We start from the raw sequence: 26,919 nt of genomic DNA on the forward strand, positions 1-26,919 counted from the left end.
GCTGGCATCACCAAGAGCCCGAGAGTTAGGCTTTACTCTACACCTCCACTCTCAGGCCTGCGCACACCCCTCTCTCACCTGGCTTGCTGCCAGCAGCACCTTCCTCAAATCCCCATCACAGGGGTCTGAGGTGCAGGGCTCCCACCCCAGGCAGCCCTTCCACTCTTTCTTGCTTACCCCACCCCTCCCAGGGCAGCTTTTATCCCCTCTGCCCTCTGCCCTCGCATGCTGTCACTGGGCATCTGGGTCCAGTACAGCCAACAGCCTTGTGGAGACATGGGCTTCCTAATGGAGGAGAAATTCCTCAGTGTTAGGGCAGGAGAGCAAGGAGCTAAGAGAGGCCCAGGAAAAGCAACACTGAGGATGAAAAGGAGGAGGAGGGCAGTGGCATGAGACAAGGGATGGGGGTAAAACCGGGTAGAAGGGGAGACTGACATTGGCCTGTTGCGGGGTGGGGGGGGGGGGAGGCAGGGTAGGTTGAGGTACTTGTATCTGTGAAGGAGAGTAACCAAAAATCACAGGTGACCCCAAACCTCATGTCCATCGATGCTGTCAGCCTCCTTGCTTTGCTACTTGCCCCCTCGGGGCCCAGCTCATTGCTACTCTTTCTCCATGCCTCCACTGGCCCAGAGGCAGAAGGAGGACCAGGGGAGAGCCCCCCAGAGCACTCTCAGATGGGGCAGCAGGTGCGGATAGGGGCTTGGCCTGTGCAGTGACCTGTCCCAGTATCCACAGTGAGAGGTGGCATCTCAGTGGGTCCCCCCGTGAGCTGTGAGAAAGGCAGCTTACCTTGCGAGAATGCTTTTCTGCACTCTCCAGGTCTCCATCCAGAAGTGGCATGGCGAAGGAGCTCAGGTCCTAGGATACAGAGGAACACGAGTCAGCCATGTGGCCTCGGCCCAGGTGCTTCAAAGGGCTCTAAGTGTGCACCCTTCTTGCTGGTTCCTTCTCTTGAAAATCAGCCAATGGGGGGCAAGGTGGTAAACCGGGTTCAAGGAGGGTGAAGAAGCATTAGCCCCTTTTCAAAACTGCCCCCCCCTACGCTCCCCTCCAGAATGCTGAGTCCCACTTTCAGCAGTGGTCACCTGGCCCCCTACACCTGGAAGAGGAGGAAGGAAGGAAAATGGATAGGAGGAGGAGACGTGAAGGCGGGAAAGAGAGCGTGAGGAGGGAGAGAGGCCCATCTCAGGGTGTTTGGAGATTGGCTGATGGGTGGGACAGGGACAAGGGGACTCAACAGCGTGGCTAAGGCCTGTGTATGTGTGGGAAAGGCTGAGAGGTGGGGCGGCAGCTATGTGAACCATCAGCAATGTGACCCAGGGGACGCATGGAAGCTGTCACAGCTGGCAGTGGGGCCTTGCCACACATTCACCCTTTACCCTCAGCCCTGCTCCCCACTCCCTCCCACACCGAGGCAGTCCTCAGGTCCTGTTCCTTCACCTTTCCTCTGACGCATCCCCTTCCACCCACCCAGCATGGAGCCCACGCTACCCCTTGAGCCTAGGTTCCCTCCTTAGTGGACTGCTTGCTCTCCAAGCATTTCCGTCTGGCCCCAATCCTCTGCATCCTGCAGACCTCTGCCTGCAGGGTGATGTGAAGAATGCGAGCCTCAGTGTGCCAGCCCCCCAAGTCCAGGGCAATGACTTCCATCACCAGGGCAATGACTCCTGCAGCGTGCCGGCATGGTCTGACCTCTTTGCAGACACCCTAGCCTTGCCTACCCTGGGGGCTCACCCCTGGCGCATGACGGGACCACCTGGGAGGACCTCATGCCTGGGCCCCTCACAGAGGAGAGTTGGTAGCCAGGTGTAGCCTGGGGGAGAGCCAGCTCCCTTGCTTGGCTCAGCTCCTCAGTGCTGCTCAGGGTGGGCCAGAGCGGGTGCTGCCTGAGCCCCCAGCATCAGTCTAGCCGAGGCCCGGCCCACCCCTGCAGCCTCCCTCTGCCAGCACAGCCCGCCCAAATGTTGTGTTTCCAAATGCAGTTCGAGGCTGGACACTTTGCCTGGAACACATCTCAGCTCCTCAAATGCCTGCCCAAGACTCAGCTACAACCACCTGCCCCCCCTAGACCTGACCCTGCCTTCCCTCAGCCCCTACAGGATGGCGCCATCTTCCCTCTCCAGTCACAGTGCTCAGCCTGCACAAAGACAGCGGGGAATCACCAGCGCTGGCCCCTACCATTCTCAAACCCTCAAGTGCTGCCCTGCTGCCTGGGGGCCTTCGCCTTCCTGCCCTGCCATCCTCCTTTACAGCGTGAACTCCTATGTGTCAGTCCACCCTCGGGCAAAATGACTTACGCTCCGGTCCTGCGCCCCACAGTGCTGTAGTCATACCTTACAATAGGACTGCTCACTCCATGTTACGATTGTTATCAGTCCATTCCCCTACCTAGACTGAGTCCATCAAGGACAAGGGGAGAGTGAGTCACCTTTGCATTCGTCTCATGTAGAGCAGGTGTTCGAAAGTGTCTGAATTAACTCTGCTACACACCACCCATCCTGGTGCTATAGTATGGGCTATGGCAGAGCAAACAACAAGCGCCACAGAAGCAGTTTCCTGGTGCGGTTCACAGGGAGGGGGCAGGTGCAGGCCACTTATCTCCAGTTTTAATGAGTACATTCCTGTCGTGTTTCACATGGTCATTACCCACAAGCATTTGTTCAGCAAGAGCAGTTCCCACCTGGGAAAGCATTTCACAAATACTCTATTCCTCACACAGCAGTCCCAAGACCCAGACTCTGTCACTGAGGCCCAGGGAGGCCAAGTGGCTCATGTCAAGGCACTCTGGAAAGACCCGAGGCTGTCTTGGGCCTGCTTCTCTCAGGGGTTGCCTCCAGCCCGGCAGCCACTGGAAGGAGCTGTTGCTGGTTCCGTGCAGGTCTTCCCGATGGCATATCTAGTCAACCAGGTCTCTGCAATGTGCCCACTTCTTGGCAGACTGGCAGCCTTTGCTGGAAGGCTCCCCACCCCCACTTTCATTATCCTAATCTTAGCTTCCATCTTTCAGAGCTCTCCAAGAAGCTCTGGGCACCTTGGATGCTGGGTGTGGGAAAATCTCTAGCTGCAACTACAGTAACAAGACCATCAGCTTGCAGGATAAGGAGGACCTGGCCTCTTAGCTTAGCTGGCATTCCAGAAGGACTCGGGCTCCTGGAATTTACGCTGTTCCTACCAGAGCTTCATGCTTTCCTCAATGTTGCTCTCCACTCCTCGCTTTAACGCCCTGACATCTTCCAGTCCTCCGACATGCCAGTCAGGCCCCTATGTGCACAAGGTAGACCTTTCATCAGGCTCTGTCAAGGCCTCAAGAGAAGTTTAAGACTGAAGAGAAAGCTTCAGAACTCTGGAATTTTCATCAGTTGCACAAAATGCATTTTAGATCTTGACCGCATGCTCAGCGAGCACTGTCAGGGTCTTCAGGGAAAGCAGATTTTTAGGATTTCGGCCAGTAAAGTTATTTGCCATGAAAGCATCAGGACAAAAGAGAAAAGGGGAGCCCTCACCCCAGGTTAAAGAAAATTCCCAAGATGTGAGCTGACTTTAAAAGCAACTCACCTACCCTCCCCCTTCAGAAACCGAGGCAAAAACTAACCATCTGCCACAAATAAGTAAGGTATCACAACAATAACCATTGTTAATCTTCCATTAGCATGTTCTTAAATCTTCCTGTGGTTGCCTCATTTGGTCCTTACAGCAGCCCATACAAGTAGGAAAGGCAAGCAGTATTACCCCAGTCTATAAATGAAGACGAGGGGCAGTGGTGGTTCAGGGGTAGAATTCTTGCCTTCCCTGTGGGAGACCAGGACTCAATTCCTGGCCAGTGCCCCTAATGTGTAGCCATTAGCCATCTGGCAGCAGAGGCTTGTGTGTTGCTATGATGCTGATTAGGTTTCAGCAGGCCTTCCAGACTAAGATGGGCTAGGATGAAAGGTCTGGAGATCTACTTCCAAAAATCAGCCAATAAGAATGCTTTGAATCACAAGGGTAGAGCCGCAATGGTCATGGGGATGGTGTAGGACCAGGCAGCATTTTGTTCCATACTGTATGGGGCTGCCATGAGTCAGAGGCCGAGTCAACAGCAGCTAACAACAACCACAATAAAAAGATACTGAGGGTCAGAGAGGTTAAGCCGCCTGCTCAAGGCCAGCCAGCTAGACAGTAATAAACAGGTACAATAAGCTGGTTCCATCCACTCCTAGCTCAGAGCTCTTTCTCTTAATCCCCACCAGTTCCTTGGTATTTCTATTTCCCAGTTATAGAGTAACAACTTGGTACTGGAGGTTATAAAGATATGGAGTGTCTTCCATGAAAAATAAGCATCCATGGTACAATGTGACCTCGGGGGAAAAAGGAAAGAAGAATGAGGATTTATATAGTTCAGTCATTCATTCCCAAGGCAGCTTAAGATGCTCTTTTCCTCTTTAAGCTCTTTTTCTTAATTAAATGTAATTCACACTCAAGAACAGAAAAGCATAATGAATCCCACCACCAAATGGCAATCACTTGACATTCCAGCACTGTTCTACCTCGTGAAAAGCTCAGAGTCTTAGAGCCGGCTTTCCACTGACTTGTCTTAACACTTCCCACAAGACAATGAAATGTCTGGTGTTTGCAATCAGCTTGTCTGTGAGCTCCTGAAGGACGGGGCTCCTCAAGGGTAAGGAGTTTGCGCCTGACCGAGTGCTGACAGCAGGTGTTTCAGGGTGTGCATCCACCAGATACCCTCCTGAGTCCTTAGCTTCACCGATGTTTCCCCTTCCAATACTTCTCTGTTGATGCAGCTGGATGCCCCACACAGAGAGCTGACCAAGTGAAAATGTAGGACAAACAGGAAGGCTGCCAGAGCAGTGACCACGGCCTCCATCCCAGAGCCAACTAGGGTCGCAAGTGCCAGGATCATGACAGAACATTCTAACCAAGGAAAGAATACATCCAGGACAGTTTCCCTTCTCCATCCCACTGAGCAGGCTCAAGTACACTGAGCACCAGAAACAGCTGACTGTCTTCCCTGCCCTGAAAGCTGTGGAACCACTAAGGGTCCCTTCCAGGCCCCTGCAGGCCTGCATACCCAGGCTCTGGCAGTACAACCTGCTCCCAGAGTCAGAGGCCTGGTTCCAGCCTCGGCACCATGCTTACTCTCTGGGTGATATTGGGCAGGTCAAAATTCTGCTTCTCATCTGTCCAATGAGAGGTTAATGAGATTGTTTATAAAATGCCTGTGAGTACATCCAGTCTCTGCTTTTATCTGCTGAACTGAGAAATAACAGTGGGTACAAGAGTGGTTTAAAAGAGAGCTGCTATATTAAGAGTAAAACATGTTGTTATGGACTGAATTGTGTCCCCTCAAAACGTGTTTCAACTTGGCTAAGTCATGATTCCCAGTATTGTGTGGCTGTCCTCCATTTTGTGATTGATGTAATTATCCTGTGTGTTGTAAATCCCAACTTATATGATGTCAATGAGGCAGGACACAATCTACAGGATTAGATTGCATCTTGAGTCAATCTCTTTTGAGATATAAAAGAGAGAAGCAAACAGAGAAGACAGGGAGCACTAAGAAAGAAGAGCTGGGGTAGAGCATGTCCTTTGGACCTGGGGTCCCTGTACTGAGAAACTCCTAGACCAGGGGAAGACTGATGACAAGGACCTTCCCCCAGAGCTGACAGAAAGACAAAGCCTTCCCCTGGAGCTGGTGCCCTGAATTCTGACTTCTAGTCTCCTAAACTGTGACAGAATAAATTTCTGTTTGTTAAAGCCATTCACTTCTGGTGTTTCTGTTATAGCAGCACTAGACAACTAATACACACATCTTCCCATCTCCCGTTCTCAGTCACAGAATAATTATCTCCCACTCTCACACTACAAGGTGAGTCCCCGCTGCTCTCAAAGGCCTTAGGCGTTTGAGAAGAGTATCAATAAACGATGAGCATTGCTAAACCAATGGAGGAATGGAGGCATTTCCTTCATAATATTTGTAATGAAGTATTTGCGCTTTCTGCTCCCAATGTGTTTTTTGATCTGCTTCTTAAGAGTCTGCCCTTCTGTTTTCTAGATTGATTTCTACGGCCCCTGGATCCTAAGGAGCTGGGTCGTTGGTACAATTGCCAGATGAGTCCAATTGGATGCTTGGCGTGAGGCCAGGAAGGCAGTGAGTGGCCTCCTTAGCCCCTGGGCCCCACACAGAGCCCCTCCTCCCGCTCACTTCCTGGCTATTGCCTCTCCCCCAGTCTTTGGCATGCTTGAGCTGCTCTTGCTGGATTAACCTAATCAGTATTAAACTGTCTTTGTTGTGGCTTGACATTCACCTCTTGGCTATTTTCAACACCTTGGCTGACTCAGCAGCAGCTAACAATAACAACCAAAATAGATAAAGATACTGAGGGTCAGAGAAATTAAGCCACCTGCCTAAGGGCAGACTATCAGACAGTAGTAAGTGGATGGGGCTGAGAGGGAGACGGAGCAGTAAGAGTGTCTGGTGACAAGAATGAAGAAGTGGGAAGGTAAGGAGCCGATCTTCAACGAAGGGTCAAACAGTACATCCAATGGGGGAAGAAAAAAGTCTCTTTAACAAATGGTGTTGGCAAAACTGGATATCCATATGCAGAAAAATGAATCAGGATCCATACTTCATACCATGCACAAAAACTAATTCAAAATGGATCAAAAACCTAAATGTTAAAGCTAAAACTATGAAGCTCCTGGATGAAAACATAGGGTCAAAACTAAGGGACATAATTTTCAGCATGAATAGCCTATCAAACAAAACAAAAAATGCACAAATGATAGAAGATAAATTAGAGAACTGGGACCTGCTAAAAATTAAATACTTATGCTCATCAAAAGTCTTTACCAAAAGACTATTATAAGAATTTGAGACTTAGTTTAAACTGAGAAGAAAATATTCTTTTGTGGTTATGAGAGGGGGGAGGGAGGGAGGGTGGGAGAGGGGTTTTCACTAATCAGATAGTAGATAAGAACTACTTTAGGTGAAGGGAAAAACAACATACAATACAGGGGAGGTCAGCACAACTGGACTAAACCAAAAGCAAAGAAGTTTCCTGAATAAACTGAATGCTTCGAATGCCAGTGTAGCAGGGGCAGGGGTTTGGGGACCATGGTTTCAGGGGACAGCTAAGTCAATTGGCATAATAAAATCTATTAAGAAAACATTCTGCTTTCCACTTTGAAGAGTGGCATCTGGGGTCTCAAACACTAGCAAGTGGCCATCTAAGATGCATCAATGAGTCTCAACCCACCTGGATCAAAGGAGAATGAAGAACACCAAGGACACAAGGTAATTACAAGCCCAAGAGACAGAAAGGGCCACATAAACCAGAGACTACATCATCCTGAGACCAGAAGAACTAGATGGTGCCCGGCTACAACCGATGACTGCCCTGACAGGGAACATAACAGAGAACCCCTGAGGGAGCAGGAGAGCAGTGGGATGCAGACTCAAATTCTCATAAAAAGACCAGACTTAATGGTCTGACTGAGAGTAGAAGGACCCTGGTGGTCATGGCCCCCAGACCTTCTGTTAGCCCAAGACAGGAACCATTCCCAAAGCCAACTCCTCAGACATGGGTTGGACTTGACAATGGGCTAGAGAGGGATGGTGGTGAGCTTCTTGGATCAGGGGGACACTTGAGACTATGTTGGCATCTCCTGCCTGGAGGGGAAATGAGAGGGTAGAGGGGGTTAGAAGCTGGTGAAATGGACATGAAAAGAGAGAGTGGAGGGAGGGTGTGGGCTGTCTCATTAGGGGGAGAGTAACTGGGAGTATGTAGCAAGGTATATATAAGTTTTTGTGTGAGAGACTGACTTGATTTGTAAACTTTCACTTAAAGCACAAAAAAAATTATAAAAGAAAAAAAAGTCTTTATCAAGAGAGTAAAAAGAGAACCTACAGACTGAGAAAAAATCTTCGGCAAACATATCTGATAAGGGTCTAATCTCTAAAATATATAGAAAACTTGAACAACTCAACAACAAAAAGACAAACAATCCAATCAAAAAATGAGCAAAGGACATGAACAGACACTTCACCAAAGAGGACATTCAGGCAGCCAACAAATACATGAAAAGATTCTAGTGATCATTAGCCACTAGAGAGACACAAATCAAAACTACAATGAGATACCATCTTGCCCCTGTAAAAATGGCAATGATAAAAACAAAACAGAAAACAACAAATGCCAGTGAGGTTGTGGGGGGATTGAAACTCTTATACATTGCTGGTGGAATTATAAGGCGGTACAACCAATATGGAAAACAATATGGCGCTTCCTCAAAAAGCTAGAAATAGAAATACCTTATGATCCAGCGATCCCACTCCTAGGTATATTTCCTAGAGATACAAGAGCAATGACATGAATAGACGTATGTCACCTATGTTCATTGCAGTATTACTTACAATGACAAAAAGATGGAAACAATCTAAGTGCCCATCAATGGAGGAATGGATAAACAAATTGTGGTACATACATACATACATGCAGCTATAAAGAATAATGAGGAGTCTGTGAAACACTTTATAACATGGATGAATCTGGAGGACACTATGCTAAATGAAATAAGTCAATCACGAACAGACAAATATTGTATGGACTATTATAAAAAGTCAAGAATGGATATACATACAGAAAGAAAAGGGGGAATCACATTCTAGATAGTAGACACTTGTTACTTTCGGTGATGGGAAAGGTAAGACCAAACATGGGTGAAGTCAGCACAACCTGACCATGATAAATAAAGACACACTGAGAAGTACATGAGAAAAAGGAACAATTTCAGTAAATGCTGTAACATATACACTGTTGCAACAACAGTAAAAACAACCAAAAAGTATGTATGTGGTTACATAGGTAGATGTGGATGCATATATGTGTATAGGAAGGCATATCTGAGTAAATGTACACACATATATAGGTGTATCTGTAAGCATATATATATACACATATTTGTGTGTGTGACATATATATCCACATATATAACACACCACAGAGGGGCACAGTTACAGAGGCTTCCTAGACGTATCCACACAGCTCGCAGGATTGATTTACTGGCTTAAAAGGCATGGGACCATTGCCTTAGGAGACAACTTAGTCAATTGGCATAACATAGTTCACAAAGATAATGTCTTACATCCTAGTGGTGAATAGCATCTGGGGTCTTAAAAGCTTGTAAGCAGCCATCTAAGATATAGCTATTGGTCTCTGTTCATGTGGAGCAAAGAAGAATGAAGGAAATCAAAAGCTCGAAGAAGAAACTAGTCCACAGGACTAACAGCCTACACAGAACAGAGCCTCTTTTAACCTGAGACCAGAAGAACTAGATAGTGCCCAGCTGCCACAATTGACCATTCTGAGCAGGGACACAATAGAAGGTCTCGGATAGAATGGGAGAAAAACGTAGAACAAAACTCAAATTCCTAAAAAAGGCCAGACCTACTGGGCCGATGCAGACTAGAGGAACCTCCAAGACTACTGCCCTAAGATAACCTTTGAACTTGGAATTGAAGCTATTTCTGCAGGTCACCTTTCAGCCAAATAATAGATTGGCTTATAAAATAAACATTATCACCTGTAAGTAATATGGCCCCTTAAACAATGACCTATATGAGACCAAATGGTCAACATTTACCCAAAAACAAAGATGAAAAGGCAAGGAGGGGAAAGGAAGCTAGATTAATGGAAACAGAACAAACAGAATGGAAACAATGAGAATGCTGACTCATTGTAAAAATTGTAACCAAGGGCACAGAAGAATTTGTATAACAATTGTTAAAAGGGAACCTAATTTAATGTGTAAAGTTTCACCTAAAACACACAAAAAGATTGTTAAAAACAAATAAATGCGGCTCAGAATCCACAGGCACAAGAAAGTCTTATGAAAAGAGAGTGACGTTCTAATGAGATCATTTGAGTAGCTCAGGCCTTCTGAAGGCAAGGACAAACTAAATACAGGAGTTATCTTTAAAATGAGGGGGTGGTCCTTAATTTTGAGGGCTGTTTTCAGCTCTGTCATTTTACCATTTTACTAAGACAAGCCTTAAAATAGGATCTGAAAAGGCTAGCGCTGCGTTTCTGGAGGGGACTTATTTGGTTCAATACCATGAAAAAAAACAACCCGGTGCCAGTTGACGGCACTGGGTTGGTTTTTTTCATGGTATTGAACGATTTGTGGGTACCAACGACATGTGCATTAAAAAAAAAAATTTTTTTTTTTTTTTAGACACCCCAAATTCAGCACAGCGTTAGTTTCAAGTACACACTTTTTTATCATCTGGGCCTCCCAATTTTAAGTCCTCTTCATGAAGAAAAACATGAAAACCAGGGAAAAAGAGGAGAGGGAGCTGGGTTGGTCCCATTGCCCCAGTCAGCCCCAGTTGGACCCTGAGCCCCTTGACAGCTGCCCCCCACAAACCCCTGTCCGTGGCTCCTCGCAGGCAGTGGCAGTGTCAAAGTGACAATCAAGGTTTATGGTTGAAGACAAACTGTGTAGGAGTGACCCCCAAATTAAACAAAGTGGGGCACCTAGGGAAGATTTCTATAAGGTCAGAGAGTGGTTGGCTGGCTCCAAGACATACCTCCCCTCTAGGTAGGGAGAGCTTGGCTTGAGATCGGGGTTTGTGACCACCGACACAACATGCAGCTTTGAAGTTGGAGCTGGAGCTGAAGTCCGCTGGCTCTCAGCTGTCTAACATCAGAATATCAAATGCCCACCTCTACAAAACCAAATCTCAAGAGTCTCCCCAAACGAGGCAACGTGCCTTTCTACAGGGACCCCTCCCACTCCTTCTTGCTGTTGCACTGCCCGCCCTGTGCAGACACTTTGTTGACTAAAGGCACAAGGAATTCAGAGGAGGTAGCAAACACCAGTTGCTTAAAAAGAACGCGAGGGCTCTGCGAGCGAAGTGCTTGTCTTCCCAGGCGCAAACCGGCCACTCCAAAAACATGGGGCTACTGTCTCTCACATGAGAAGTCCCAGCCCCTCAGTGGATTATGGCGTCAATGTATACAGCCACCAGGAATGAATTAGAATAAAGCAAGAACACACCACAGTGTTTCATAATCCTTTTGTCCGCGCACACACACAGGGATGTAAAACAGAATGCATTTCTTACTGTGTAGTGTACAAAAAGCCTGACAGTGTCTGTACTAGGTGAGCCTTCAAGCAGCAGGTAGATTTCAGGGAGCAGAGAGCAGCTGGCCCTTGGTCCCTCTACATGTCACCAGAGGTCACAACGATCAGCCCCGTCTGTTTTCCTGGTCTTGGATAAAACCCTCTAACCCCTCTTTGTACTTTGTGCCCAGAAAGAGGGTCTTACATCTCTTTTCTCCCAGGGGGATATGGGCAAACCTTACCTTTCATCCAGCCCTCCATGTCCCTCCCCTGGCCCTTTGATCTGTGGGCTCTGCTGCTCTGACCACCATGTAAAGCATGGCTCCTGTCAACCCTACATCTGAGGCCACCCGAGACCCAGGACAGCAGCTCACCCTTGGAGATGAGCACCCTCCCACCTCAGCAGTGGTGTCTGGGCATATCTGTGCCAACCCAACACCGGCCTGGGGCACAACACCCCAGAGAATCACTGTCAGAGAATATAAAAGTCATAAATGTTCTTAGAAATCACCTGCATCAATCCCCTCATATTACAGGTGGGGAATGGAAGCTGGAGAGAGTTAGGCAAGTGCTCATGGCCACATTGAAGGAAGTCCTGGTCGTGCACCTTCTTCCTAAGATCTTTTTCTACCACACTGTGTTCTCCCTAAGGAGCCCTGGTGGTGCAGTGGTTAAGCACTCAGCTGCTCACCAAAAGGTCAGCGATTTGAACATACCAGCTGCTCTGTGGGAGAAAAATGTGGCAGTCTGCTTCTGTAAAGATTTACAGCCTTGGAAACCCTATGGGGCAGTTCTACTTTGTCCTATAAGGTTCCTATGAGTTGGAATTGACTTGACAGCAATGGGTATGGGTGCTCTTCCTAGCTCATTTCAGTCAATAGAGTAACTTACTAATATTTTAGTAACCTACTAAAATTACATAAGATGATAATAACTGTCTGACAGGGCTACAACAGACATGAAAGCACCAGCAAGGAGCCTGGCGTTCACTAAAAAAACAAACCAGTTGCCCAGTTGATTCCCAGTCACAGCGACCCCATGTGTGCAGAGTAGAACTGCTCCATAGGGTTTTCAAGGCTGTCATCTTCAGAAGCGGATCACCACGCCTGTCTTCTTTTGGCTAGTAGTTGAGAGCTTGACCATTTGTACCACCCAGGACTCCCTGGCGTTTACAGGCACATGTAAATGTTACAGTTATTATCCAAGGCCATCCTCTAATTTAAGTTCTGCTGGCATCTTTGAATCTTTTCTCCAGGGACATGGCAAAGCTCTTCTTCCAAATTAACCTTTTGTCACTTGTCGGCTTTGTGTGAATTTGTTATTTTCCAGGAATCCTTCACACTCATGATCATGGCCATGAGGGTGAGCAGCTGCTCCAAAAACCTGGGCACCACAGAAACCAAGTGTCCTCCAGACTGGAGCCCAGGGACACTCCGCCCTGAGTGGCTCCTGGTGAGTCCAGGCCAGGTCTGAATAACAGAGACTTCAGGACATGTATCACAACAGCTCCCCCCGCCAGGGCAGGGCCCTCCTGGCGACTCATCGTGGGAGAACTGGAATCTCCAGGTGGAAAACCAGCACATTTAGGGAGAACACAATGCCCTCTTACAGAACCCAGTACCCATGAGGCTTCTGAGGGTCCCCAAGGGGTTAGAGCTCCCCTCAGGGTGGGTTAATGACTGTCAAGTGGCCAAGTTGCTAGCCTTTTTTTTTTTTGAGGGGAGGTCCTTTTTACTAATTTAGTGCCTGCTGTTAAAAATTAAGATGAATGGAGTCCACACAGGCCTGGATACAGATTCCCATCACTGGCCAACTGGGTAAATGTGGAAACTTACTTCTGGTCTCTGGGCCTCAGTTTCCTCATCTGAGATAGGAGTGGTTAGGCTGGAACCCCAGATGCCCTCCAATCCCAAAATTCTATTCTATGGAATCCTATACCACCAACATGATGACCCTTCTTCTTTATCCAAGTCTTATGGCAGTCCCAAGACCGTGATGGGCTGCAATGCCTCCTGGTGGACGTACCCTGTGTCCAGGCACTGCCCCAGTGGAGGCTTGACCAGATCCCAGCTCAGGACAAGCACCAGTACAGAGTAATGGCAGCAGGTAGCCAGAGATGACCTCAATTCACCTGGCCTTGGCCACCCCAAAGTCTTTACCACAGAAGACAAAAGCTTACGATCATGCATAAAGGCCTGCTGGAAGCTTCCCCAGACACACCCTAATCATCAGTTCACCTGAGAACAGGAGCTGAGCAGTCAATCACCCTGAGCCCACCACTCCTGCCATTCTAGAATGCAGGGGGAATAAGGCACACCCCCTCCTCCTAGAATTAGGACCCAGGGCCAGAGGCTGGAAGGGATAGATAAGCAGATAGATAAGCAGAGCAATGGTGCTCAGAGACTAAATGACTGCCCAGGGCTAGACAGACAGCAAATAATCAGGGAGAAATACCCAGGAAGCCAAGTTTCCCCTTGCTCAGCCCGACCTACCATCCAGTGCTGGGGCCTCGTGGACCATGCCAGGTGCTCTTACCAGACAGCAATCAAGCACTAGCTGGAGCTGTGTCTGATGGGGATGAGAGCACCTGGGCGGGGGTAGCAGCAGCCACTGTGGAGACGTGTGGGCGTGGCAGAACAGGAGAGGCATGCCCTAGCAGGCACAGAAGACAGAACGCGGCACTAAGGACCCAAACAGGCCCACTGCTAGGCTTTTCTGGTGTTTGCTTTTTGCTGCCAACAAACCCATTCCATTTCTGGAGGGGCTGGTTACATAAGGAGGACAGGGAAGGAAAACGACCTGCAGAGACTTCTAGATCAGCCGCTGTGCCAGTGGGGAGTCGGGTACAAAAAACAGGGGGCTGTTTGTGGGTTTGTGTTCCCAGGGAAGGGAAAAAAGCCTGTTTCTCAGATCCTAGGAATTGCACTCAAAGATATCATCTCTTAGGACAGAGTTTCTGTCTGTCGTGGTGAGGATCTGGTCACTGAGATGTCCTTGTCACCACCCCTCAAGCGCAGGGTCAAGTCCCAGGGCAGGTGGATCCTCTGTCTGGACCTCCTGTTGGGCCCAGTTTGGACTCCGCTATGGGAGCACTCAACTACTAGCCAAAAGGTCGGCAGTCCGAAAGTGCCCAGAGATGCCTCAGAAGACAGGCCTAGCAATCCACTTCCAAAAGGTCACAGCTATTGAAACCCTCATCTAGCACAGTTTCACTCTGACACGTATAGGGTCACCATGAGTTGGAACCAACCTGATGGCAACTGGTTTGCTTTTTGGTTTATGGGAGTTTGGGGTCATTGGTGGTTCAGTAGTAGAATTCTCTCCCTCCACGTGGGAGACCCAGGATCGATTCTCAGCCAGTGCGCCTCATTCACAGTCACCACTTGTCCACCAATAGAGGCTTGTGTGTTGTTGTGATGCTGAACAAGTTTCAGTGGAGCTTCCAGACTAAGAGAGAAGTTGAAGAAAGGCCTGGCAATCTACTTCAAAAACTCAGCAAATGAAAACCCTATAGATCACAATAGTCCAATCCAGTCTAATACATGGGGTCGCCATGAGTCAGGGCTGAATCAGTAGCAGCTAATAACAACAACACGGCACTAGAAAGAAACATCTCCCTGAGCATGTCTCCGGCATTTTGCATTTACTCACTGTTGGAGCCATTCGGAATCTGTGCTTCCCGCTGAAGAAGCACAAAAGATTCGGAACAGGTCCTGAGATGCTCTTCCCAGAACCAGAGGACCCCTTTTGGGTTGCTTGTCCTGGCATCTCACTTCCACTCTCAGCCCTCACCAGTGCATCCTGACTAGGCACCTATCTGGACACCTTCTAGACCATGGATCTCTGCTTTTGTGCCTACAAGGTGCTGGGGACACTTCCCCAAACCTGCACAACACAGTGCTTCACATTACAGTCCTGGGACCCAAAGTGAGTGGACTCCAGCATTCCGGCTGCTGTGGGGAAAAGACAGTTTTCCCAAGATCTGTTTTTAAACTGAGTGGAGAGACCAGCAAACCTTTGGAGAGGTCCACAAAGGAGAAAGGGGAACCCCACAGGCAGAGGGGAGTGGAGGCTGCCCATGGCGTTCCCTCAGTCTGCACTCGCCTGCTTCATGGTTTAAAGGACAGAACTCAAAGATAACAGTAGGTCAGCTCTCCCTCGACCGTCTGTGTGCCTAGCCCAGAGAAAAGAATAGAAATTGGAGAGGGTCCTTGCTAGCTAAAGCCTTTAATGGCTCCCTATTGCCTGCAGAAAAAGCCAACACACTCCATGCCTGGCCAGCTTCAATGCCCCCCAGGGTCCAGCCCAGCCTTGTCTCTGACTCCTTTCCTAGGTCATTTCTCTCCAACTCTGAGAGCCTGGTCTTCAGACTGTTCCCTGCACACCCTCTGTGCCCCCCACCTGTAGGCTCAGCACTCCTCACACTGGGCTTCATGACTTCCAGTTTAAACTGTTGTATAAATGCAATTTTAAAGGTAACAAGAAGCCAAAATTTCTTGGTAGTGACAACTTGCAATTAAAAACACTTTCATGAATCTAATTTTAAGTCAGTCTTTCTCATACTGGAGGTCACGGACACATCGTCTGGACCAGCAAGGAATTTTCTCCCGTTATAAGGGGGTCTTCTGTGCTAACAAATTGACTCGCCGGCAGTGGGTTTGGTTTTCAGTCTGTGTTAACAGAGTCTGAGATGTGCAGGCTCATATCATGTTCTTCTATTTGGATTGACCTCATCCTTTTCCTCTTGCCCATTAATATCCTACTCATACTTCAAAAACTAAACTGATTGCCACAGATTTACAAAGCTTTTTCTGATGAGTCTGGGTGGAAATGACCTCTCACGCCACTGCATTTTAGTACTTGAGAGTTTAAAATCGCTCGAGCACTGCCCATTTGCTATTTACATATAAATCTTTTCTCCATGTAACTTGGGAGCATCCTGAGGGCAGTGGCTATGTTATCAAAGTGACTTTTTTGGACAGGAAGTAAAGTCACAGGATTCAAAAGTCAAAACAAAATGATGTAAAAATTGGGATGCTGCTGCCCCTACCTTGTCCCTTTCCATGCCATGCACCCTGTCATGAATTGTGTCCCCCCAAAATATGCATCAACTTGGTTAGGCCATGATTCCCAGTGTTGTGTGGATGTCCACCATTTTGTGATTGTAATTTTATGTTAAAGAGAATTAGGGTAGAATTATAACAAACACCCTTACTAAGGTCACATCCCTGATCCAATGGAGAGTGGCCCATACCACTTTTTATCTTAAAGAGAAAAAAAGGAAAGGAAAGCAAACAGAGAGTGGGGACCTCATACCACCAAGAAAGAAGCACTGGGAACAGAGTGTGTCCTTCAGACCTGGGGTTCCTGCACGGAGAAGCTCCTAGTCCAGGGGAAGATTGATGAGAAGGACCTTCCTCCAGAGCTGACAGAGAGAGAAAGACTTCCCCTGGAGCTGACGCCCTGAATTTGGACTTGTATCCTACTACACTGTGAGAAAATAAAATTCTCTTTGTTAAAGCCATCCACTTGCCGTATTTCTGTTATAGCAGCACTAGATAACTAAGATACCTCCTACAAGTAACTACGTTTAGTTTGCGTAACCAGCTAGGGTTTCTTTATGCAAATACAAATGTAAAATATTCTCTAATTCAGTGAATAATAATCAACATAAATCAAATTCCTACTTTTCACCTCTGTTTGGTTCTGTTAGCAGCTATCCACGCAGCACTTTTTTCTTTGACCCTAGCCACCCAGAGCTAGGTCAGACCCACAAGTTAGAGTACACACTGTCCTCCAGACTGACAAGTAGGCCCATGACTTCAGATGCCAGCTGAAAGGTGGGTGCCCCCATGACAACCATACTTCTGACTTGCCGGTTGCAAATTTGGGGTTTTCCCACTATCTCTTCAGGATGTCAGCTCAAGCTTAGAGGAGACCTTGGCCTCCCTTACCTCTGACCTGCTGGCTCCCACAACCCCTTTGGGTTTGACAATTTGCTAGAACAACTCACGGAACTCACAAAAAGAGCCATACCTATGATCACGGTTTTATTGTAGGAAAACAGGATACAAATAAAGAGGTGCAAAGGGCAAGGTCTGGCAGAGCTCCTGTTTTAAGCTAGGTTCTCCAGAGGAGCAAAATCAGTGAAGCGTATATATATAAATATATACATAGAGATTTATTTCAAGGAAATGGCTAGCGCAGTTGTGGAGGCTGGCAAGTCCCAAATCTGTGAGTCAGGGTTCAGGCTGAAGGCTTCTCCTGACTCATGTGGTTGCAGGGGCTCACAAACCCAAAATTGGCAGGTTGGACAGCAGGCTGCTGGCTTGCATCCCAAGAACCAGAGGTGAGATGATGATGAGTCAGACACAGGATCAAGACAGGGAGACAGCTTTACCAGAACATCCATATATATTAGACGGAGGCCACACCCGCAAGGAAACTTCTGTTACATCAGTCACAAAATGGAGAATAATTACATAATACAGAACTTGAGGCTGACATCACGGTCCGCCCCTGGTCAACTTGGAACCTCTATACATCTCCTCAAACCATACATAACCTCTGAAAAAAAGACAATTATGAAGTCATACTTTACAGTTATAGTCCTTGTTTCTGCAACTGGTCATGTGCTCGTAACTGGATTTAGAACTACCTTCTTCCACCACCTATTCTGCATTCCCTTTATCATCGTCAAACACCTCAGCTAGTTGTGGTTCTTTGCCTCGTGACGTGGCCCAAATGTTCATTCCTAAAGGGTCTGGGCCATTAGAAGTTATGTCAGAATTGGGTTGCTGCACTTTTCCATTGACAAATCACAGGGCATGGTAGTACTAAGAAACATCCTAAGAGATCTCCTGTATTCCAGACATACTCTTCTTTACCTCCATTATGCAATATCAATCCAATTTCCCTTTGGTTATCAAGATCAATCACATCAGCCAATATGGTAACTCCTGTATTTTTCTGTTGATCCAGAGGCAAGAAGAGCCCAAAGTGGCTGGGTGGTGTTCTTAACTTCCAGTTCAAAGGAATCAGTGTTGTGTTTCCAGGTGGGAGCATTCCTCCCTTTGGAACTAAGATCTCTAGGCCCACAGAGCATATGGTCACAGGGACAGGAAGCAAAAATTTTGCTAGTGGGTCACTAGGGGCAATAGTGATCCCTTGATTCCTGGACCCATAAATCCTGGCTATGAGAGAAATAGCACCATATATTGGATGCCTGCTTAGAGCGTATACAGCCTTCTGAAGAACATTCCCCCAACCCTGCAACGTACTGCCACCTAGCCGGCACCATAACTGTGGCTTTCTTTAGAAGGCCATTCCATTGTTCTATCAAGCCAACTGCTTCAGGATGATGGGAAACATGGTAAGACCAATGAATTCCATGAGCATGGGCCCATTGCCATGCTTCATTTGCTGTGAAGTAAGTCCCTTGATCTGAGGCAATGCTGCTTGGGATACCACGACAGTGGATAAGGCACTCTATAAGCCCACGGATGGTAGTTTTGGCAGAAACATGGCGTGCAGGGAAGGCAAATCCGTACCCAGAGTAAGTGTCTATCCCAGTAAGAACAAAATGCTGTGCTTTCCATGATGGAAGCAGTCCAATGTAACCAACCTGCCACCAGGTTGCTGGCTGATCACCCTGAGGAATGGTGCCATATCGGGGACTCAGTGTTGGTCTCTGCTGCTGGCAGATTGGGCACTCAGCAGTGGCTGTAGCCAAGTCAGCCTTGGAGAATGGAAATTCATGTTGCTGAACCCATGCATAACCTCCATCCCTGTCACAGTGACCACATTGTTTATGAGCCCATTGGGCGATGATGGGAGTGCATCATCCCATCCACTTGATTGTTAAAATCCTCCTCTGCTGAGGCCACTGTTTGGTAAGCATTCATGTAAGATACAAATATCTTGGCCCATTCAGAGAGGTCTATCCACATATCACTTCCCCATACCTCCTTGTCACCAATTTTCCAATAATGTTCTTTCCAAGTCCCTGACCATCCAGCCAAACCATTGGCCACAGTCCATGAGTCAGAATACAATCATATATCTGGCCGTTTCTCCTCCCAAGTAAAGCGAATAAAGAGGTGCACTGCTCAAAATTCTGCTGAATGGGAGGACTTTCTTTCACCACTGTCCTTCAGGGAGGTCCCACAAAGGGCCTACAGTGCTACCATTGTCCACTTTCCAGCAATACCTGCATATCACACAGGACCATCTGTAAACCAGGCACCAGTTTTCCCTTCCTTAGTCAACTGATCATAAGGAACTCCCCATGAGACCATAGGTACGGACTGGGAGAGGGAATGAGTGGAGACCATAGGCATTTGGACCACTTCCTCATGTCACTTACTTGTGCCTTCAGGTCCTCCTCAGGCCCGATCTCATATATACCACTTTCATTTAATGATGTACTGTTGCTGTGCACATCCAATTTTATGACTCTATGGGTAGGACAACACTCAGTTCGTGATGGGCAGCTCTGGCTACATGTTGACTTGGTGGACCATGGTTCAGTGTACAGTCTCTACTAAGGACCAGTGGTGACAAGCCAAAAGCTTCTTCAAAGGAGAGTAGTTATCTACAAAGGATGGCAGGGCTTTGCTCCCAAATTCTAAGGATCTGCCCTGGGATTCACCAATAGGGGCCTGTCAAAGAGTCCAAACAGCATCTCTATCTGCCAAAGACACTTCAAGCACCATTGGATCAGCCGGATCATACAGATCAAATGAGAGAGCAGCTTGCACAGCAGCCTGAACCTATTGCAGAGTCTTTTCTTGTCCTGGGCCACACTCAAAACTAGCAGCTTTCTGAGTCACGTGATAAATGGGCTGGAGTAACACACCTGTGATGGACAAGATTATGTGCCAACTTGGCTGGGCCTTGATTCTCACTGTTTGGCAGGTGTATAATGTTGTGATCACTTCCCTGTTGAGATCTGATATGTGATCACCCCTATGATGGAATCTGCTGTGAGTGGTACCGGTGGGGGCAGGGCCTATGGCTGCTCACCACCACCTCAGCCTTCTTCTCTCCACTCTCTGTCACCTAGTAGTGCTTCCTGCTCCCCTTGCTGGGGCTTTTGTTTGTTCTGGATCCTGCAGCTGGTCACTATTCATTTGGCCTCCGGCTCTTGGGACTTGAACTAGCATCTTACCTGTGGTCTTGCCTGCTGATCTTGAGATTTGTCGATCTTCACAGCCTGCATCAGCCCTGCTCTCCAGCCTGTCGATCTTGGGTTCACCAGCCCCTGCAGCTACATGAATCAGGAGAAGCCTCTTTCCTGCCCCATGGACTTGGGACATTACTACCTCTAAAAACTGCATGAGTCATTTCCTTGATATAAATCTGTCTGTCTGTCTCTCTCTCTCTCTCTCTCTATGCTTTGCTGGTTTTGCTTCTCTAGAGAACCCAGCCTAAGACAACACCCAAATGAGGGATAGGTTGCCTCTACAATGCAAAGAGGCCCAAGGCATTGTGCCTCTTTTTTAGTTATAGGAGGGGCAAGATTCAATAACTTATCCTTCACTTAAGAAGGAATATGACATGCCCCACACCACTGGAACCCTAGAGGTGGAAGATGCCTGAATTTTTTGTGGGGTTTATTTCCTACCCTCTAGCATGCAAATGGAAACCCTGGTGGCATAGTGGTTAAAAGCTATGTCTGCTAACCTAAAGGTCAGCAGTTCAAATCCACCAGGTGCTCTTTGGAAACCCTGTGGGACAGTTCTACTCTCTCCTACAGGGTCGCTATGAGTCGGAATTGACTCAATAGCAATGAGTTGGGTTTTGGGTTTTTCAGGGCACAAGTGGCAGCTTTCAGTATGTGGCGCTTGAACTGTGACTCTGAAGCTTTGAGCTCATCCATTTTTTTTTTTTTTTCACCACTTTGTCTAGCAAAGGGGCCCTGCTGGTACAGTGGCTAAAAGCTCAGCTGCTAACCAAAAGGTCAGTGGTTCAAATCTACCAGCTGCTCCTTGCAAATCCTATGGGCAGTTCTACTCTGTCCTTTGTCCAGCATGACGCTACCCGCCCATGTGCATGAATGTCTTTCATCAGCCAGGAAGCCTATGGAGTGTCTGGATCCAAAGCTTTTATTGGGGGTCACATTATGTAATGCAAACTCCAGTCCCTCTTCCCTGAGGTTGGCTGATATCATGAGATGGTTGGTCTGGGCAGCTGACATTCCAGAGTCACCTCATCACCTCACCTAAACTGTTAGATAGGTATGGCCTAGAGTCCTCATCAAAGACACTTAAATTCCAAGATTTCTTTTCAGAGATTATGTCTCAGAAACCAATGTCAAAGACTAAATTTTTAGGTAAAGTTAATGTAAACACCACACTAATACAGAAGAACACCAGCTTATTACATATTCTGCTCTACACCTTGCTTTTATCACTTCATATATCCAGGAGATCTTTCAATATTGGCTCATATAGGTTTATTCTTTTTTTAAATCTGTGGCTTATTCCTTTGTGTGGAATACTCTGGTCTAACCAGTCCCCTATAGATGACACAGACTGATTACAACTTTTTGCCATTACAGGTAATGCTGCAATGAGAACTTTGCACATACTTCATTTTTTACTTTTACAACCATTTATTTCCAGGATAAGTTCCCAGAAGTGTGATTGTTGGCTCAAAGAGTAAGTCATTTATGAGTTTTGACAGATATTGCCAAGTGCCCTCCTTGGGGTTGGACCATTTTGCACTTCTATCCACAACGTAGGAGAGGGTCTGTTTCCCCACAGCCTTATTAACAGATTACGTTGTAAGTTAATTTTGATTAGTTTTATTTAATCTTTTGTGTTCCTTCATACAACATAGTACATACTTGAGGTAGTGTCCTATGGTATGGTTTCTCAAACAGCAAGTAGCATACTGGTTGTGAAATCAATTCAGTGGGTCCAAATGGTTTTGTTTTTTTTTGATGGAATAGAATAGAAACAGTGCTTCACAAAACCTGTTTTATTGTACGCGTATATTCAAGAGGTCATGATGTAAAGTTCCTTACAGTCAAAGCTTGAAAGCTCCTGGTGAGTTGCGCAAGGCCTGGTTTGCAAATTAGTTACATGTGGTTGTTTGCCTCCAAGATGGCCACCATCGATTTCTCCCCTCCCTGTACACATACGGCAACCCCCACTGTGACATAGAGTCTATCCTTTCATCCCTTTGAATCTGGGCTGTTGTGAGTCAGAGGAATGTAGCAGAGGTGACACAGTGTGACTTTCGCAGTCAGGTCATAGGAAGTCTTGCCTCGTCCCCCTGCCTTTCTGGGAATGTTTGCCCTGGGGGAAACCAGGTGCCATGTGAAATCTCTGGTTACTCTGAGACCGCCATGCTCTGGGGAAGCTCAGGCTAGTCGGATGGAAAGGCAGCAGGGAGAGAGAGCTGTATAACCAGCCAGCACCAGACAGGAGAGTGAGGAAGCCTTTAAAAGACCCCAGCTGCCACCTGTCTGCAAATGTATGAAGATCCCAGGCAGGAGCTGCTGGCCCACACCTGTCAACCCCAGTTAAGAGATGATTCCAAACTGTACCTTTAAGTGTTGGGCTGGTTTATTATGTAGCACTAGATAACCAGAATACTGTATAGCCTTGTGGAAGTTACTTGATTTCCCTCTACCTCTGTTTTCTAATTATAAAAATAGGAATCATAGGAGTACCTATTGGATTATGAAGTAATATATATAAATATGTAAATGCATAGCACATATGAGCATGATGGCTAAGGTTATGTGTCAACTTGGCTAGGCCATGATTTTCAGTGGTTTGGCAGATACTATGTAATCATCCTCCATTTTGTGACCTTATATGAGCAGCCAATCAGTTGAAAGAGGAGTTTCCTTGAGAGTGTAGCCTGCATCCAATAGATGTTCTGGCAAAACTCTCTCTGTGTCTCTCTCTCTCTGTGTCTCTCTCTCTCTGTGTCTCTCTCTCTCTGTGTCTCTCTCTCTGTGTCTCTCTCTCTGTGTCTCTCTCTCTGTGTCTCTCTCTCTGTGTCTCTCTCTCTGTGTCTCTCTCTCTCTCTCTAGATCCTACATTTGATCCTGCATTCGTCTCATCAACCTGTGACCTCTGGTTCTTGGGACGTGAGCCAGCAGCCTGCTGCCTGACCCGCAGGTTTTGGATTTGCCAGCTCACACAGCCCCATAAACCAGCAGTCTGCCACCTGACATATAGATTTTGGGTTTGTCAGCCCCTGCTACTACATGAGTCAGGAGAAGACTCCAGCCTGCTGGTGTCGCATGGATTTGGGGCTTACAATTGTGTGAACCATTTCCTTGGAATAAATCTCTCTCGTCACTGGTTTTACTCTTCTAGAGAACCCAGCCTAAGACATATGAGTTAACATATAAAGAGATTATTATGACGCATAGTAGTCACTTGAAAAATGCTATCGCTTTAAAATACTTGACTGAGTTTAGGAGCAAGGTGGCATTACTGAGCCCAGAGGGTAGACCACAGAATTCCCTTTCTCAGAGGCAGATCCAACTGTACCCTCATATCTGCCAAGATCACTTCCAAACTTACCAGTGAAAGGGCAGCTCAGGAAGGCAGAATGAGGGACATGTCAAACCCTTGGCGATGAAGTTAGGGACATAGAAAAATCCCTGCTAGCTGAGAAGGCCTTTTGGGGTGCTCTCTGGGTGGGCTCCGACACTGCTCAAGTGCTGACTTCCTCATTTACCAACAAAAATGGTGAGGGGTGATGTACTAGGTTGGCCATTTCTGACCTAGGGTGGGAGGTAAGAAAAAATAGCAATGCAGGCTTTGGAAGTATTTTCAATGTTTAAAAAAGTCGAGAGGAAATGGTACATTTCCCCATGACCACATGAGCAAACAAGAACATCGTGTCCCTGCTTTGGGCTGGAATTTTATCAGCTCTCTGGTAACACAGATTATCTAACACAGATCAGAAAGTGTGATGACCAGTTACTGATACCAGGCATGACTAAATGAAGAAATTATTAATGAACACGTGCTTGTTGGATAGACAGTCTTTCAAAATTTAGAATTGATAGGAAAAAACAGAAGGAGTCCTGGGGGTAGTTTTTAAATATGTTAGAACCACTGATGTATCAGTCATTTAAACACGTGTTAAGTCTCCACTCTGTGCCCAGAATTGCTCTGGATATAGGTCATACAAAGATAAGACACAAACCGTGCCCTCAAGAGGTAATAATGGTGGCAGAAAGCTTGGCAATCGAAAGGTAACTGCATTCTCGGGAGGGCCACCAGGGGCTAGAAGTGGGTGCCTGTGCTCAGAATAGGAGGGCCTCTTCTACTTCCTAATGAGAGGAAACAGGTGCACGGATGAAAGCCTTTGGCATAGCCACAGGGTGGGGTACGATTCAATTAAAAAAAAAAAAAAAAAAAGACGTCATGCACAAATCTCAAAACCATTAAGCAAAAAGAAGAACCACACAGAAGGCTTACAGTCATGCTCTGTGATTCCATGCACACAGCATTCTAGAAAAGGCAGAACTACAGTGATGGGAAGCAGATCCGTGGTGGCTAGGGGCTGGACTGGCTCCTGTGGTGGGAGAGGGGATGGACTGCAAAGGGACAGGGAGAAGCTTTTGGGGGTGATAGAAATGTTCTGTATCATGACTGGGGTGGTGGTTACAGGACTGTATCTTTCCCAAAGCTCATCTGATGGTATACTTAAACCGGTGAATTTTATTGTATGTAAATAATACCTAAATAAAGCTAACCAAAAAGTTATCCACCACCATCCCCATACCGATATAGTCGTAGGAGGAAAACAGAACAAGCAGTTTACAAAATGTGGGGAAGACGTCCATGCTATTAATCCTGGAATATTTTGTGTGCCTTTTAATTCAGTGGGAGTAAAATTTTCAGGAAGCATCTGTGCAGTGGGTGATAATTCTACTTTATTCTCCAACAAAATTCTCTGGTTTCAATTGTCCTCTTGGTGGCAAAGCACTATGGCTTGTTATACCTACCAGATAGGGCCCAGGTGTCCCTTCTTCCCTACCTAGGGCTCTGAAATGGCCAGCATCACCTTCTGAGCCCTATCTTGTAGCACAATTGCTAGAGATCTAGGAAGAGAGATTTGTTGGACACCGAAAGCCTGATTTCTCCCAATGCAAGATGTGACAAACCTTCACAAGGGCTTAAATTGTCTTCCATCAGGTCCCTTCTTTGGGTCAAGGCAGTATTTAAAGGAAACCAGGAAAGATAGCTCATTAAACTAACCCTTTCTTTGAAGTTGTAGGTTACTGGGGACTAGGAGAGGACCCCGAGGGACTAGGAGAACAAACAGATACATGTGGATGGGGTGAGGTTGGTTGACAGGCAAGGGCCTGGGTAAGGCAGTTTGAAGAGCACTACAGCGGGGAACCCCAGACTTCAGGGAAGTCCTAAGGTGAAGTAGGGGTGCTCAGTGGCAACCGTGGGTGGAGCCATATTCCCCGCTACCTCCCTACAAACCATGCCATTTCCCTCCAGCCAAATACCAAGAACAGGGATCCCAGAGCATCAAGAGCACCAAAACCAAAAACCCAAACCAGTTGCCATCAAGTCAATTCTGACTCATTGCGACCCCATGTGTGTCAGAGTAGAACTATGCTCCATAAGGTTTCAACGGCTATGATCCTTTTGGAAGTACATCCCTTTCTTCTGAGGTGCCTCTGGGTGGACTCCAACCTCCGATCTTTCAGTTGAAGTTAACCATTTGCACCACCCAAGGACTCCATGAAGAACACAGGGAGGAATGCGGAATGCCCACCATGGCTAGTTTATCTCATTTTCGGCCAGCCTGACGGCCACCCTCACTGACATTCCAGACTCTGTCAAAGTGATAGTTACTGAGGCTGGTGAGGTTCAAGTTCATCCACTGTTCCTGCGTTTTGCAGTGCTCTTGTTTCCTGGAAATTCCATTTTAAAACCCAACCCCAGTGCCATCGAGCCGATTCCGACTCATAGCAACTCTACAGGACAGAGCAGAACTGCCCCATAGAGTTTCCAAGGAGCGCCTGGCGGATTTGTTTTCTGGAAATTCCATTTTAGACACCGCTTTTTTTTTAAGTGGTAGCTCCCCGTCTGAGCTCTGGATTAACTGGAATTTCTAGGCATCTGGGATTATTTAAAACTAATCTTTTAATGTTTTGTGATTCCACAGCTATTTCACTGCCTCTCTCCATGAGTGAAACTGGGGAAAGGTGATTTTGTGGGAAAGTGCTAGATTTGGTAACTCGTCAGATCTTGGGCTGGAAGGTCCACAACCTTCTCTTTAGGTAAATGAGCAGAAGGAAGAAGGAGGCTGACCCCAACCCCACTGTCGTGGATTGAATTGTGTCCCCCAAAGATATCTGTCAAGTTGCCTAGGTCACGATTCCCAGTATTGTATGAGTGTCCACCATTTTGTCATCTGGTGCGATTGCCCTGATTGTTATAAATCCTGTCACTGTGATGTAACGAGACGGATCAGTGGCAGTTACATCGATGAGATCTACAAAATTAGGTAGTGTCTTAAGCCAATCTCTTCTGAGAATAAAAGAGAGAGCGGAACAGAGAGACATGGGGACCTCATACCATCAAGAAAGCAGCACCGGGAGCAGAGCATGTCCTTTGGACCTGGGGTCCCTGCACTGAGAAGCTCCTTGACCAAGGGAAGATTGATGACAAGGACCTTCCTCTAGAGCCGACAGAGAGAGAAAGCCCTCCCCTGGAGCTGACACCCTGAATTTGGACTTGCAGCCTACTAGACTGTGAGAGAATAAATTTCTCTGTCTTAAAGCCATCCACTTATGGT

General features: G+C 47.0%; 1 protein-coding gene across 3 annotated transcripts in view; it reads right to left on the reverse strand.

The window, feature by feature from the left end:
- PRKAG2 (protein kinase AMP-activated non-catalytic subunit gamma 2) overlaps window positions 1–26,919 on the reverse strand; it is a 421,068-nt gene that overhangs the window by 303,748 nt on the left and 90,401 nt on the right. For all 3 annotated transcript variants that reach the window (XM_064275061.1, XM_064275060.1, XM_064275062.1), the window contains exon 2: window positions 790–858. In XM_064275061.1, coding sequence (XP_064131131.1) covers window positions 790–858 — 69 coding nt within the window. The remainder of the gene's footprint in view (window positions 1–789; window positions 859–26,919) is intronic.

The sequence above is a fragment of the Loxodonta africana genome, chromosome 22 (assembly GCF_030014295.1).
Source record: "Loxodonta africana isolate mLoxAfr1 chromosome 22, mLoxAfr1.hap2, whole genome shotgun sequence".
NCBI lineage: Eukaryota > Metazoa > Chordata > Mammalia > Proboscidea > Elephantidae > Loxodonta > Loxodonta africana.